We start from the raw sequence: 15,822 nt of genomic DNA, 5'->3' as shown, positions 1-15,822 counted from the left end.
GCATACAGGTTTCTCAAGAGGCAGGTCAGGTGGTCTGGGATTCCCATCTCTTTCAGAATGTTCCACAGTTTATTGTGATCCACACAGTCAAAGGCTTTGGCATAGTCAATGAAGCAGAAATAGATGTTTTTCTGGAACTCTCTTGCTTTCTCCATGATCCAGCGGATGTTGGCAATTTGATCTCTGGTGCCTCTGCCTTTTCTAAAACCTGCTTGAACATCTGGGAGTTCATGGTTCACATACTGCTGAAGCCTGGCTTGGAGAATTTTGAGCATGACTTTACTAGCGTGTGAGATGAGTGCAATTGTGCAGTAGTTTGAGCATTCTTTGGCATTGCCTTTCTTTGGGATTGGAATGAAGACTGACCTCTTCCAGTCCTGTGGCCACTGCTGAGTTTTCCAAATCTGCTGGCATATTGAGTGCAGCACTTTCACAGCATCATCTTTCAAGACTTGAAATAGCTCAACTGGAATTCCATCACCTCCATTAGCTTTGTTAGTAGTGATGCTTTCTAAGGCCCACTTGACTTCACATTCCAAGATGTCTGGCTCTAGGTCAGTGATCACGTTATCGTGACTATCTTGGTCGTGAAGATCTTTTTTGTACAGTTCTTCTGTGTATTCCTGCCACCTCTTCTTAATATCTTCTGCTTCTGTTAGGTCCATACCATTTCTGCCCTTTATCGAGCCCATCTTTGCATGAAATGTTCCCTTGGAATCTCTAATTTTCTTGAAGAGGTCTCTTGTTTTTCCTATTCTGTTGTTTTTCTCTATTTCTTTGCATTGATCACTGAGGAAGTCTTTCTTATCTCTCCTTGCTATTCTTTGGAACTCTGCATTCAGATGCTTATATCTTTCCTTTTCTCCTTTGCTTTTCGCCTCTCTTCTTTTCACAGCTATTTGTAAGGCCTCCTCAGACAGCCATTTCGCTCTTTTGCATTTCTTTTCCATGGGGATGGTCTTGGTCCCTGTCTCCTGTACAATGTCACGAACCTCCGTCCAGAGTTCATCAGACACTCTATCAATCAGATCTAGTCCCTTAAATCTATTTCTCACTTCCACTGTATAATCATAAGGGATTTGATTGAGGTCATATCTGAATGGTCTAGTGGTTTGCCCTACTTTCCTCAATTTAAGTCTGAATTTCGCAATAAGGAGTTCATGATCTGAGCCACAGTCAGCTCCTGGTCTTGTTTTTGCTAACTGTATACAGCTTCTCCATCTTTGGTTGCAAAGAATATAATCAATCTGATTTCGGTGTTGACCATCTGGTGATGTCCATGTGTAGAGTCTTCTCTTGTTTTGTTGGAAGAGGGTGTTTGCTATGACCAGTGCATTCTCTTGACAAAACTCTATTAGCCTTTGCCCTGCTTCATTCCGTGCTCCAAGGCCAAATTTGCCAGTTACTCCAGGTGTTTCTTGACTTCCTACTTTTGCATTCCAGTCCCCTATAATGAAAAGGACATCTTTTTTGGGTGTTAGTTCTAAAAGGTCTTGTAGGTCTTCATAGAACCGATTAACTTCGGCTTCTTCAGCATTACTGGTTGGGGCATAGGCCTGGATTACTGTAATATTGAATGGTTTGCCTTGGAAACGAACACAAATCATTCTGTCATTTTTAAGATTGCATCCGAGTACTGCATTTCGGACTCTTCTGTTGACCATGATGGCTACTCCATTTCTTCTAAGGGATTCCTGCCCACAGTAGTAGATATAATGGCCATCCGAGTTAAATTCACCCATTCCAGTCCATTTTAGTTCACTGATTCCTAGAATGTCGACGTTCACTCTTGCCATCTCCTGTTTGACCACTTCCAATTTGCCTTGATTCATGGACCTAACATTCCAGGTTCCTATGCAATATTGCTCTTTACAGCACCGGACCTTGCTTCTATCACTGGTCACATCCACAACTGGGTATTGGTTTTGCTTTTGCTCCATCCCTTTATTCCTTCTATAGTTACTTCTCCACTGATCTCCAGTAGCATACTGGGCACCTACTGACCTGGGGAATTCCTCATTCAGTATCCTATCATTTTGCCCTTTGATACTGTTCATGGGGTTCTCAAGGCAAGTATACTGAAGTGGTTTGCCATTCCCTTCTCCAGTGGACCACATTCGGCTGTGGTCCATGTGATCAGATCAACTAGTTTCCTGTGATTATGATTTCAATGTGTCTGCCCTCTGATGCCCCCTAGCAATACCTACCGTCTTATTTGGGTTTCTCTTACCTTGGTCGTGGAAAATCTCTTCACAGCCGCTCCAGCAAAGTGCAGCCGCTGTACCTTACCTTGGACGAGGGGTATCTCCTCAAGGCCGCCCCTCCTGACCTTGAACGCGGAGTAGCTCCTCTCGGCCCTCCTGCGCCCGCGCAGCCACCGCCTGTTGGACGTGGGGTAGCTCCTCTCAGCCGCCGGCCCTGGCCTTAGGCGTGGGGTAGCTCCTCTCGGCCGCGCCTCTTTGCGTGGTTCGTTTTGCCGGGCCAGCGTCTCTCGCGTCGCGTCTGCGCCGCCGGGGCCGGACGCGACGCGAGAGATCTACGTCTAAACTCAACCTAATTCCTTCTCTCCCTGGTTTCTCTCAGTTCAGTTCAGTTCAATCGCTCAGTCGTGACTGACTCTTTGCGACCCCATGAATCACAACACTCCAGGCCTCCCTGTCCATCACCAACTCCTAGAGTTCACTCAGACTCACCTCCATCAAGTCAGTGATGCCATCCAGCCATCTCATCCTCTGTCGTCCCCTTCTCCTCCTGCCCCCAATCCCTCCCAGCATCAGACTCTTTTCCAGTGAGTCAACTCTTTGCATGAGGTGGCCAAAGTATTGGTTTCAGCTTTAGCATCAGTCCTTCCAATGAACACCCAGGATCGATCTTCTTTAGAATGGACTGGTTGGATCTCCTTGCAGTCCAAGGGACTCTCAAGAGTCTTCTCCAGCACCACAGTTCAAAGGCATCAATTCTTCGGCGATCAGCTTTCTTCACAGTCCAACTCTCACATCCATACATGACCACTGGAGAAACCATAGCCTTGACTAGACAGACCTTTGTTGGCAAAGTAATGTCTCTGCTTTTTAACATACTATCTAGGTTGGTCATAACTTTCCTTCCAGGGTGTAAGCGTCTTTTAATTTCATGGCTGCAATCTAAGTCCCCGGTTTTAGAGAGGAATGTCATTGTTCACCATGCAGCATGGAAACCTTAGTTTCCTCTCTTCCCCTTTCCCTTACAAAACACTAACAATGCTTACTTATTCTATATTCTACATAAATTTTAAGACTATATCATCTCCCTAACTCCTACAAGCACTCCTCCCTGCCCTAATTCAGGAAAGTTTTTTTTTTTTTCCATCAGAATAAGTCTCTCTGGTCTTGCTTCCTAGCAATCCATCCTCCACATTTCAGGAGAGTTTTCTGATTGTGTTGCCTTGATCAAAGCCCTCATGCTTGCAAAGTCCTCAGCACCTGTCCTCCCTTGCCTTCCTAGCCTCAGCTCTTGGTACTCCTCACCTTACAATTTTCATTTTTGGTCATTCCAAATATTTTTGAGTTCTTCAAGCATACCATGCTCTCTCACCTTCTGGGCCTTCATATGATTTTTTTTTTTCCTACTGAGAACATTCTTTCTGTTCTTTCCCCCTCTGAAGAATTCCTGCTCCTTTTTTAGATCTGAAATTCAGAGCACTTCCTGATGGCTGCTCCTCTGAATGCCCCAAGTCTGGCAAAGGTGCTTCTCCCATGACCCCTGTCCCGTTGTCTCATCAGGGCAAGAGCTTCCCTGTGCCGTAATTGCCTGGATCTTTGTATCCACATCAGACGGTCACTTCTGTGAGTACAGGAGTATGTCTTCTGCACTGAAATCCTTTGTCCAGTGCTAACAACAGTGATTGATGCAGAGAGGGGCTTAAATTTTTGTTGAATGAATGAATGAACTTCAAAGTAAAGCATGACCCCTCTCTTTACCAAATAGGTTCAAATGCTTCATTCTTCTGTTGAATCTATTCCTCACTAGTCAAGCTCCTCTAACTAAAACAGCTATTAGTTTTCCACAAAACAGCCAAAAGTTTGTAGCAGACAAAGCAACCTATATATCCCAAAGGAAGAGAAACTTTTCAGAAGTTCTGAGAGTTAACATATGGTAATTGTCAAATCCCAGGGTGTCTTTTAATTGAAGCTTCACAGTGATTCCCTTAGCTTGTACTCAGTGCTTAAATTGAGTAGAACCTCATTAGGAAAGTTGTGTCACGCCTTGGTGAAAATGGAGGGAATGAGAAATAGAGCTTTCTATGACAGAGAGGCATCAGAGAAAGGGAGCAATCTGGTCTGTGAATTCTTTATTCCATGTATCTGGTTGTAGTGACTCTTGAAATGGGAGATGATGGGGCCGAACAGCCACAGCCATCAAGGGAGCCTAGGACCTTCTTTCCAAATTCCATTCTGGGTTTTGTACTCCTAAAGTATCTGCTGCCCGCTTCCCTCCTCTCCTTTCCCAGGGCTGCTTCTTCAATGCCAGCCTCAGGAGCAACCCGGTTTTAAAGAGTTTTCCTCCCCAAGAGCAAATCCCTGAGGGAACCATGTGACTACCAGGCTCAGCCCCTCAGTGCTTTTCTGGGCTTCCCTGTCACTGCTCACCCACTCACTCTGTCTAGCCCCCTTGAACGCTGCCCTGCCCAGTGCTGTGACGAGGTGGAGCCAGCAAGATGCCCAGAGGACAAAACTGAAGAAGTCAGCCACTCTCAGAGGCCAAGCATGCACTTGCAGAGCCCGAGCCTCCCTGGACTCGCCCTCGTCCCAGCTCTTGCCCTGCCCCACCTCAGCCATGGCTCCTGGCCTCTCCAAATCCTAGTCCTCCAGACCCAGCTCAGATGCCGCTGCCTCCTCCATAAAGTGCTTGCTGACATCGACCAGTCTTGCTCACAATTCAGCAAGTAGGCATCTCACTTTCCTCTAAATCCTCAGCCTCTCCGAAGATACTGTATACCTTGTTTAGTTCTTGGACTTGTCTTTTGTCTCTGTTAAACCATAGGCTCTTTAAGAGCGGTCTTTTTCTCAGAGTGCTCTCAATTTCCAGCACAGGGTTTGGCACAAAGTAGGTATTCATCAGTCAATGAGGTGAGTAGAGCTGTCAAGGGGAGAAAAGAGAAGAACATGGCAGTTAACTGTTCATGGGTTCTGGGGCCATTTCGCATAGGTTTGACCTCAGGTTCTGCCATTGAGGCTTGGGACAAGTTTCATCACCTTTCTATGCCTCCACTTCTTTACCTTTATTTATGGGCTAAATAATGGTACCCCAAAATGTGAAGTCTGAATGAGCCCTTAGCACAAGACTTGATGTGTAGTGAACACCTCAGTAAATGTCAGGATCCAGAATAAAAATGGTCTAGTTCAGGGACATCCATGGAAAATGCAGGTGTGGACGCCTGGGGCAAAGCACATTTGTGACTGATGCTATTGTTATTTAGTCTCTAAGCTGTCTCTGACTTAGACTGCAGACTGCCAGGCTCCTCTGTCCATGGGATTTCCCAGGCAAGAGTACTGAAGTGGGTTGTCATTTCCTTCTCCAGGGGATCTTCCCGACCTAGGAATCGAACCTGCATCTTCTGCATTGGCAGGCAGATTCTTTACCGTTGAGCCACCAAGGAAGCCCTGATGCTATAGAGGAAGTTAAATCTAAACCATCAGTGATAGAAGACAGAGCTAACACCTCCTTTTACCTTGAAAAGCCAGATGCCTACTGTTTTTGAAAAGGCAAATCTTATCTCTGTAATTCAATAGAATAATATCTTGGACAAAAAGATAGTTAGGGAGGCTGCCCCAAAAGAGCAACGGAGGAAGGCCAGGTGAACCTTGGAGTATTGAAACAGGCATTTAAATTTGCTCAGTTTTAATTTCTGCTGTTAAGGAGGATGGAAACAGAATGCTCAGGAAAAGTCATGTTTTTGCTGCCATCTACAGTCAATGTGCAATTTTCAAAGTTTCTTAACACAAACACACACATCCATCCAGATAGAGCATTCTTGACAAAATGAGTGACAATATAAATTTTGGTTTAAATTCTAGTAATTAAGATACTTTGGGCATATTATAGTATTTTATTTACTTGTCTTTTTAAAATTAGGCATATTCAAACATAGCGTTTTAAATCTCATTGTATTAAAACTTACTAGAAGACTGCTGAAATAACTCAAGAGTGAGGCTGTCATCTGTCAGGTTGGGTTAGCTGCAGTTGTGGCAGCTGATAGTTAATACAATGATTTCAATGAAGAAGGAGCGAGATTTAATTTTACCCCATGTTTTCCTGCCTGCATGACCTGCAGTTCTATGATTATTGTTAGAAGTATTGTGAATTATATTTTATAGAAACATCCTTTATGGTTATGATATGAGAAATCATCCAAAGCAAGTAAAAACAAAATGACAGTGATGTCACTTCTGAGATGACTTCTGCCCATATGCTGCTGTCCATATAATCTCCAACATTATCATGATGTTCTCCTAACTTCCCTGTGCATTATTTTTAAAGGGTTAAATACAGACAAGAATTATTGGAAAAGCGTTTGATGGAGAAAAAAGAAGTGGCCCTTCAAGAAGCACTTGAAGAAGAAGAGAGAGAAAAGAGGCTAGAAGCCCTGAGGAAACAGGTGTTTTTAATTTGGAGAATTTCATGGGTGGTTTAAAAAACGTTTCTAAATGCTCTTACTAACATTATTACTAGGACATAGTTCATGACATCTGCTATATAAAATGTAACTTTTCCAAATTGGGACACTGATCTTCATTCCTGGGAACAATTAGATTTATGTTGACTTATTTTCAGTTTCTTAGTATATGAAAAGAACTTTATCAGAACCTTTAAAAAAAGCTCTCCCAAGATTTAAATACATCCATATTACCTCTAGTTTATAAGCTGAATAGTATCCCTGCGTGTAGCTAAAGAATTTTACTCTCCTCAAAAAAAATGTGGTGTAGTTTGAGCAAGATAATACTCCCCTAGGGAAGGAACCTCTGTTTGAAAATATCCTACAGTCAACAAAAAGGTTAAAAATCACTTCTTAAAACAACTGTTTTTGTGGGGAAATAAAAGCCTCCTATTGCTTTGGCTCATAAAAGTAGACAAAAGTTTTGAAAATAGTATTGATAGCAAGAGCAAGAATTTCAGGCCTTAGGAAATGTTATAAAGTGTTCTTGCCTGGAGAATCCCAGGGACGGGGGAGCCTGGTGGGCTTCCGTCTATGGGGTCACACAGAGTCGGACACGACTGAAGTGACTTAGCAGCAGCAGCAGCAGCAGTTTTGCTTGGTAATTTTTCAGTGTTGTTAACATAACAGTGATAAGCACAACTCATCAGCTCCAAAGTCTTCTCTGATACCATTTCCTAGCTGACAGGAAATGATTGACTGGTTCTCCTTATCTGTGGTTGGGAGTTAGCATAGAATCTTGGATAAGATTCTCTGGCTTCCTTCAAAGCTGGTACAACCTGGCTTACTGCTTACTGGCAGAAGAAACTTAGGTCTTTCACTTAACCTCCGTAAACTTTATTTCCTCCTCTGAAAAGTGGAATAATAGTAACAGTACCTGTCTCATTCTTGGGATCTCAAAGAGTGAGACACGACTCGGTGACTGAACTACAGAACACCAGCAGCCTACCTCACAGGTTTGCAGTAATGTGCATTCACATTTTTGGAATACTGATTAAGTGTAAAGCCCTCTTCTAAATGCTCTTAGGTCTTACCTCATTTAACTCCTACCCCAACCCTATGATGTAGGAATTATTATTTTAGAGAAGAGAAAATTGAAGCAGCCAGAATTTTCCCAAAGTCACCTAGCTACTCAATGTAAATATGAATTCAAACCAAGGAAGTTAAGTTAAATGAAATCATATAAAGGAAGTATAAATGCATACAAGTATTATGTCCATCTTTGATAAAACAGATTATAGAAATATAAATCATAGGAATATATATCTGGTCACCTTAGAGTCAATGAAATTAAAATTTTTCAATAACTAGCCAATAATGATATACCATGGCCTTCTAGGGACAAAATTTAATGTCACTATTACTAAACACATTTTGTTCAAAATATCATTTTGACAACTACAGTCCATATGATTGAGATTCTTTTTCCATCTGTGAGACCTTTGAAAGAGGAAATATCTGTGCCTGTTATCTGTAATCAGTGTTTAGAACTATAGTAAAAGACATTTTGGCTAGTAAAACCTATAATAATTAAAGTATGTTCAACCTCCAGTTATGTCATTATAATTTCTAAATGGAATTAAATATGGAATAAAATTTTCCTATTGCTATTTCTTGACTTTAGGAATTAGCAGGCAGGTGTTATTAATGGTGGCATATAATTTACAAAATTAGTGGCTTCTTTTCATTAGGATGCAGGTTTGATTGATTTCAATTATCATAATGGACAAGGGCATTTGGATTAAAATGACTCTTGGAGTTTTTCAGTGGAAGAGGAAACAATGGTTTTTAACAGTCCCTGGAAATCTTGTTGCTCAGTACGATGAAAACTCACCCATCTTGCTCAATAATGCTAACACACATGACTTCACCCGTAAATGATATACTCTAGACTCAGCTTAATCAGATTAAACTTTCTAGAAAGCTTCATGGAGTCATTACTATGGCCACGGATTTCTAGTCTCTAAAAATTAATGTTTTCTACTTTTGGTTACTTTCAAGGTGATTGAATATGTAGGTTTTCTGTATAAAATTTCCCTTGACTTTGGATCAGGAAGAAATTTTTATCTAAATTTAATCATACCTGTAACTATGCAATAATAAAATTTCTCAACTTTAATGGATATTAAGCATTAATAATGTTGCCCAGAAGTATTTAGCTTGTATCTTGTTCCCAGCAGCCATGTTTTCTCTTCTCTCAGGTTGCTATTGTCGCTCAATTTGATCCTGTTAGAATGATGTCAGATACAGTGGCATCAAAAGCAAGGATGGGTATTGGAACCGAAGAAGAATTTATTCTTCAAAAGCCACTCTTCACGTTGAATACATACAATGAACAGCAGGTAATTATGGAAATTAGCAAGATTGATGCAAAAGCCATGATGATGATAAGAATTGTAGAAGTGTGTATTTTGGGTTACAAATTATTTATAATATTTATATTTAAATACCATGCATATTAACATAAATTATATGTAATTACTGAACACTTCTTAATATTATAAAATGTTAATAGGTGACCATAGAACAAAACACTTTAAAAATGTTATGAGTCTGTCATTGGAAATTATTTTAATCTAAAACAATTTTATAAAATTTTAAAGTTGTGTTCATATTGTATTTTTGTTTAAATATTTATCATATTCAGAATTTGTTTAAATGCATAATATAAATCCTATTAATGAAACAATTGATGATACTGATAAGACAAAGCAGAGGGAAGCTTTCTGAAATTAAAATGAACAGAAAATAATGTATCAGAGCTAATGATAAAACACTTGCTGTGGGAAAAGGTATTAAGAGATTATTTAACTATTTCTAGGTGCTTCTGAATCATTTTAGTCTGTTTCTATAACGGAGAAGGGATTTTAAGAAGCTTTTTTTAGGTGGATGAAAGAGAGGGAGCCAGGACATATGAATGATTGGATATCACGGAAGTTAAGGGATAAAGTAGCTGTAAACTTTACAAATCTAAGAAAAGCTAAATGTTTAATTATTTTAACTTTTCTCTTTCACACATTGGAGAAGGAAATGGCAACCCACTCCAGTGTTCTTGCCTGGAGAATCCCAGGGACGGGGGTGCCATCTGTGGGGTCACACAGACTCGGACACGACTGAAGTGACTTGGCAGCAGCAGCAGTGCCTCAATTATGTGCTGCATACTTTGCTAAAGAATATTAATAAAAAGGACAATTTACATATTGATTGGGCAGATATTTATGGAACATATACTGTATCTGCACTGAGCCCGATACATCCCGGGCTGCATCCCGTACAAGATAAACTTGTTCCGTGGGGAGGAAGTGAACAGGAGAATTGAGTTGGGAAGGAAAGTAGAATACACGGGAATAATGCCACTAGAGTGAGATCACCTACCTCCCTGATAGAGGGCTGAGGGCTGCAACAGCAAGAGGAAAGGAGTGCAGACAACCCTGAATGGGAAGTCAGAGCAGGTGGAAAAGATGAAACTAAGCTCCGTCTCCACTGAGGAATTTTGGCATCAGTAACAGAATTCATTCCAGATAATTTAAACTAAAAACAACAGCAAAACTGAATGGGGGAGGGGTGGGCACAGGCAGAGGGGTTAATTAGAAGATGCAATAGTATCTCTAGAAGTCAAAGCAGGGAAGGCATCTGGGCTTGTAAAGAATTGAAGTCAGAAGCTGGAAAGCTTTCAGGTACCTGGGCTGAGGATATAAGTGTTTGATCAAGCAGAAGAGGGTGAGAAGAGGTCCTTACTTGTACGTCTGCAGTGTAAGGTACATGGTAAGGGTGGGTGCTGGAAGACAAGACTGCAAACATAAATTCGGGTCAGACTGTGGAAAGTATAGTAGATCTTACTTCCTGAAGACTTTTGACCTTTTAACCCATGAGCAGAGGGGAGACTTTGAAGCAAGTGAAGTATATCAAATCTTCATGTTATAGCAATGTGTCTGAATGGAAAATTGGTGTAGGTGGAGTTGGATTCTTTTAAGATGGTGGAGACCTCATGGAAGTGGGGTGGAGTCAGGGGAGGGCGGAGTAGGGGGAGGGTGGGATGCGGAAGCATGTATGGCTCTGGCTGAGGAGAGGATAATGAAAGTGAGGGTGATTCTAAACTAGGCAGCAAGTGATATTGAGAAGAGCCTACACTTTGGATTAAAATCCACATCCACTGTTTGCTGGCTGTGTGAACTTGTGTAAGCTATTAACATCTTTATGTTTTGTTTACTTCATCTGTAAAACAATAATTTGTAAGTTTCTTGTGATGATTAGGATAATAAATGTCAATTGCCTAGAATATTGTCTGGCACCTAGTAGCAATTCAATAAATTACAATCGTTAGGTGGTGCTGCCATTAACCATATAAGAACACAGAAGGAAAAAACAGACTTAGGGAGAGAGCAGTTGCTTTGTTCATGTCAGGTTTAGGGTGAAGATGTCTAATATATGCTTGCAAGAAACTACTGGGCTTTCTCTGGGGAGGAGAATTGGGGAAAGGGACATCAATAGGGGAGGCAGATGTCCATTTCACTTGATATATGTTGAAAAAACTATAATTATGAAAATGGTTTAAAATCACACATCTGGAGCTGGGGGAGAAATGGTGAATCCTGGAGATAATTAGGATGTCAACAGCACACAGGTGGAACATGAATCCTTGGAAGTGGATGAGAGTGACCAGGAAGACCTTTTTGGGGCAAAAGAGAAGAAACCTAAGTCTAAGACTTAAATATTTTGCTTTGCCGACACAAATTCTATGTTATTCTCCATTTATATGCATCGCTGCCCCCGTCCCTGTATCTGATCAGTTGCCAAGTTCTAATGATTCTTCCTTTCATAATGTTTTGGACAGTTATCTCTTCTTTGCTACCAGCCAATTTTAGGCATTTATTACTTTATGTCTAGACAATTGTAGTAGACTCTTAAGCACTCTTTGTGCCTCTATCTCTTGTTTGCCTGCTGCCTTAATTTATCCTGAACTTATAATCAGATATATCTCCTTATGCAACAGTTCTGATTATATTAGTTCCATGCTGAAAACAGAAACACAACCTCAGTAGCTCCCCAGACTCCGTGACATAGGCTTCAAGCCTTTAAAATTCAAGTCCTAGTCTTAGGAGTGTCCTTTTTCAATGTTCCCCAATGGTACCAAGTACTCCACCCAAATTGCCCTGATCCTAAACTGACCCATTTCATCTCTAAGTTAGCATATGCCTTGCTTTCTTGCTTGATCTCTCTTCCTCCTCCACTCCCAACTTTATAGAAGAATAAGTTGGACCTCAAAGTGAGCTCAAGTTATCCTCCTTACCTGAGACCATCCTAGTCCCACTGGCACCAGGAGATGTCCCACTGTCTTCTAGTACTCTTGGAGCATCTGTCACATGTTGCCATGGACTGTAGTTATCTGTGTACGTTCTTATTACCTCTATTAGTCTAACAGCTCCTTGAAGGAGGGGCTGCTTTCAACAGCTTATTATCCCATCCTCTAGGGGGATAATGTTCCTTCATTAGCTGAAATCTATATGTGGCCACTTTTTTATTATTGCAAACAGTGTCTGTTGACATTAATATTCATAAGAAGAAGAAATAAAGCCTAATCAGCTATAAATGAAAACAGAAATTGAACTACTCATATGTCTATTCCCACTTAGAATCAGATTGATAGAACCTTTTTCTAGTTCTGCTTGAAATAGAAATCTGGCCTTGGAAAAAATGTTCTATTGATTGTGCTTTTCAAGTAGTAGCCATGTATTTGAACTTAACTGACATATTACCAAATGATGGAGAAATTAAAAGGTCTGTTTAAAGACAAATATACAAGACTGTGATTTAGGTTTATTTTAACTAATGGTTGTTTATATTTCATAATCCCAGCTAACAATAAATAACAAATCAATGATAGTACTGAAAGTAAGCTTCTTTTATCCCATTTTTTAATAACTTTAATGTTTTATTTTAACTAATCTAGTATACAATATTTCTATACATCTTATGTTGGAAACCACTGATATACTGAAAAGTGATAATGTCAAAAAATTTTGACCTTTATTTCAGTAAAAATAACCAGAATATAGTCACTGTATACACAAAATTTATTGTCATCTAGTTATCCATCTAGCAAAAACAAACTATACAGCTTGGGGAAATATGGAACTAAATGATAAAATTTACTTTGGTAAATTTATTTGTATTATTTTATATTATTTGTATTACTTATATTATTTATATATATAATATTTATATCATTTTATTTCTACAGATAATTTCTGACCCTAGACTTCGTTTTGAGTTAGCACTCCGAGAAGCTGGACTTCATAAAACATTTTATGCCAAAGAGATATTACCAAAAATCAGTCCTCAAAAACCTCCAAGAAAGGATATGGAGTCTACTGTATTTAAAATCTAGAGTTCATCCTCAAATCCTATTATACATAAACAAGATTTTTCTTTGAATACATTTATATGGATAATAATAATTACTACTTTCTAAAATTTTACAAATTATCAGACATAGAAGTCATGGCATCTATTAAAACAATTTTGTCTTTCTTTAATGATTTTTAGAATTTTATGCACTATTTTCCAATCTCTTTTTATGTTTAATAGTATTAAATTCTCCAAAGACTATGGAACTTAATTATGACACATCTGGGACATATATTATCATTTAGTTTGTATTTTAGGTTGCATTATCCCATGAAAAGAGCTCAAAATAACCATTTGCAAGAATCACAATTTATGCTGTTGTTACCTAATAATATTCATTTCTGTTTGTTATTTCAAAATTTGACTTTTTAATTATGAAAGTTTCATTGTCATTAATACTTCTATTATTTCTCCATTATTATAAGAGGAGACTCAACCTTTCTCTAAATTTAGAAACCAGTTTGGTTTACCATGTTTACTACAAACCAAACATCCAAATAATTTCATTTTGTAAATTAGCCTGTAAGAATAAATTAGAAATTAGAAATAGCAGTTCAAGCCTAGGGATATCTGTTTGGCTTGGGAAAATGTATTTGTGTGGTTGTTTGGGAAGAATGTTTTAAAATTTAGAATGCTATCAAAATTTCCATGTTCTCAATTAAATATCTGGGTGATTTTATAGAAAGGAAGTGTTTCAAATAAAACTCAAGCATAATTTTTTGCTATTTCTAAACAATCACACAAATAGAAGTAGCTGGTACTACACAGCAGGAGAGAGTGACACCATAGATCTGCTGCTTGTGGTTGTGATGAAAATATTAGTTGAAGTTTAGGCAGCCACCTAGATATGTTCTGGTTATGCCCAGACTCAGACCTTATTAACTTTCTCTGTTTTTAAAAGTAGTTTTAATAATCGTTACATTTATTGAGCACAAGCTGTGTGCTCAGTACCGTATATATACTTTACATATGATGTCTTATTTGACCATCATAACAACCTTTTAAGATTGCCATTCCCATTTTATGGTTAAAGAAATAGATTCAAGAAGGTAAAATAATATGCCATAGGTCCATTGTTTTTCAAACTGTGGGTCATCAGATCAATCTAGTGAGTCCTGATCAGTAAGTAATTTTTAAATAAAACACAAAAAACATAACCTGAAATCCACGTGTGATTTGAGTTTCATCCCCTTTCAATTCCACAAGAATTTGTCTTCCTTGATTATGCTCTCTCTCTCCTATTTTTTCAAGTTTTCCTTCAGCATATACCTATGCTTGAATAAATCCCATTTTACAAACGGATCTCCATTAGCCTCACATTTCCCCCTAGCTACCAAGCTATTTCTCTGCTCCTCTTCTTAGGTAAACTTCTTCAAGGAGTTGCCTCCTGGTATTTAGTTATCGTCTCACTTTCTAGTTGTGGCTTCCCTGGTGGCTCAGATGGTGAAGAATCTGCCTGCAATACAGGAGACCAGGTTTGATCTCTGGGTCAGGAAGATCCCCTGGAGAAGGGAATGGCTACCCACTCCAGTATTCTTGCCATGGACAGAGGAGCAAATAGTTGGACACGACTGAGCGACTAACACTTTCACTTTCTAGCTACTGTCACTTGTCCTGAGTTAGCTTTTCCTTCACCCACCACTGGCACTGCTCCTAGCAAGGTCACCAGTGAACTCCATGCTGACAAATTCAGTGACCATTTTCTGTCATCGTCTTACTGACTTCATGGCAGCATTACAACCACCCAGTCTTGGAACATGTTCCTCTCTTGACTTCTATGACACCAATCTGCTTTAACTCTTACTTCCTTAGTCTCTTCTCAAACATTTTTGCTGACTCCTCCATCTCCATCAATCTCTAAGTTTTGGAGAACTCTCGGATGAGACCTTCTACTTCTATCTTTCTTTACTGTTGAATCACCCAAGGGACGATCCTTCAAAACACTATATTTTGATTATAATTATTTGAATTATTCTTGTGCGATCATAACTATTGTTCATCTCCATAACTTTTTGTAATCCCAAAATGAAATTTTGTATTCATCCAAAAGAACTTTCCATTGACCTCTCCTAGCCACTGGTAACCACTATTCTACTTTCTGTTTCTGTGAATTTGCCTATTTTCAGTTCAGTTCAGTTGCTCACTCATGTTTGACTTTCTGTGATCCCATGAACTGCAGCATGCCAGGCTTTCCTGTCCATCACCAACTCCCAGAACTTGCCCAAACTCATGTCCATCGAGTTGTGATGCCATCCAATCATCTCATCCTCTGTCGTCCCCTTCTCCTCCAGCTTTCAATCTTTCCCAGCAGCAGGGTCTTTTCCAGTGTGTCAGTTCTTCAGATCAGGTGGCCAAAGGATTGAAGCTTCAGCTTCAGCATCAGTCCTTCCAATGAATATTCAGGATGATTTCCTTTAGGATTGACTGGTTTGATCTCCTTGCAGTCCAAGGGACTCTCAAGAATCTTCTCCAGCACCACAGTTCAAAAACATCAACTCTTCAGCACTCAGTTTTCTTTATGGTCCAATTCTCACATCCATACTAACTACTAGAAAAACCATAGCTTTGATTAGGTGGACCTTTGTCAGCAAAGTAATGTCTCTGCTTCTCAATACACCATCTAGGTTTGTCATAGCTTTTCTTCTAAGGAGCAAGCATCTTTTAATTTAATGACTGCAGTCACCATCTGCAGAGATTTTGGACCCCAAGAAAATAAAGTC

The 15,822-nt window shown here is 39.6% G+C and overlaps 1 protein-coding gene across 1 annotated transcript in view; it reads left to right on the top strand.

Moving 5' to 3' along the window:
- Positions 1 to 15,822, top strand: part of CCDC148 (coiled-coil domain containing 148) — a 269,382-nt gene that overhangs the window by 222,579 nt on the left and 30,981 nt on the right. The window contains exons 13-14 of the mRNA XM_088842480.1: positions 6,520 to 6,637; positions 8,896 to 9,036. Of these exons, the coding sequence (XP_088698606.1) occupies positions 6,520 to 6,637; positions 8,896 to 9,036 (259 nt within the window). The remainder of the gene's footprint in view (positions 1 to 6,519; positions 6,638 to 8,895; positions 9,037 to 15,822) is intronic.

The sequence above is a fragment of the Moschus berezovskii genome, chromosome 2 (genome assembly GCF_049115385.1).
Source record: "Moschus berezovskii isolate FMDL1 chromosome 2, NW_MosBer_1.0, whole genome shotgun sequence".
NCBI classification, from domain to species: domain Eukaryota; kingdom Metazoa; phylum Chordata; class Mammalia; order Artiodactyla; family Moschidae; genus Moschus; species Moschus berezovskii.
Note: the sequence above shows the minus strand (reverse complement) of the source record. Positions and strands in the feature narration are given on the sequence as shown.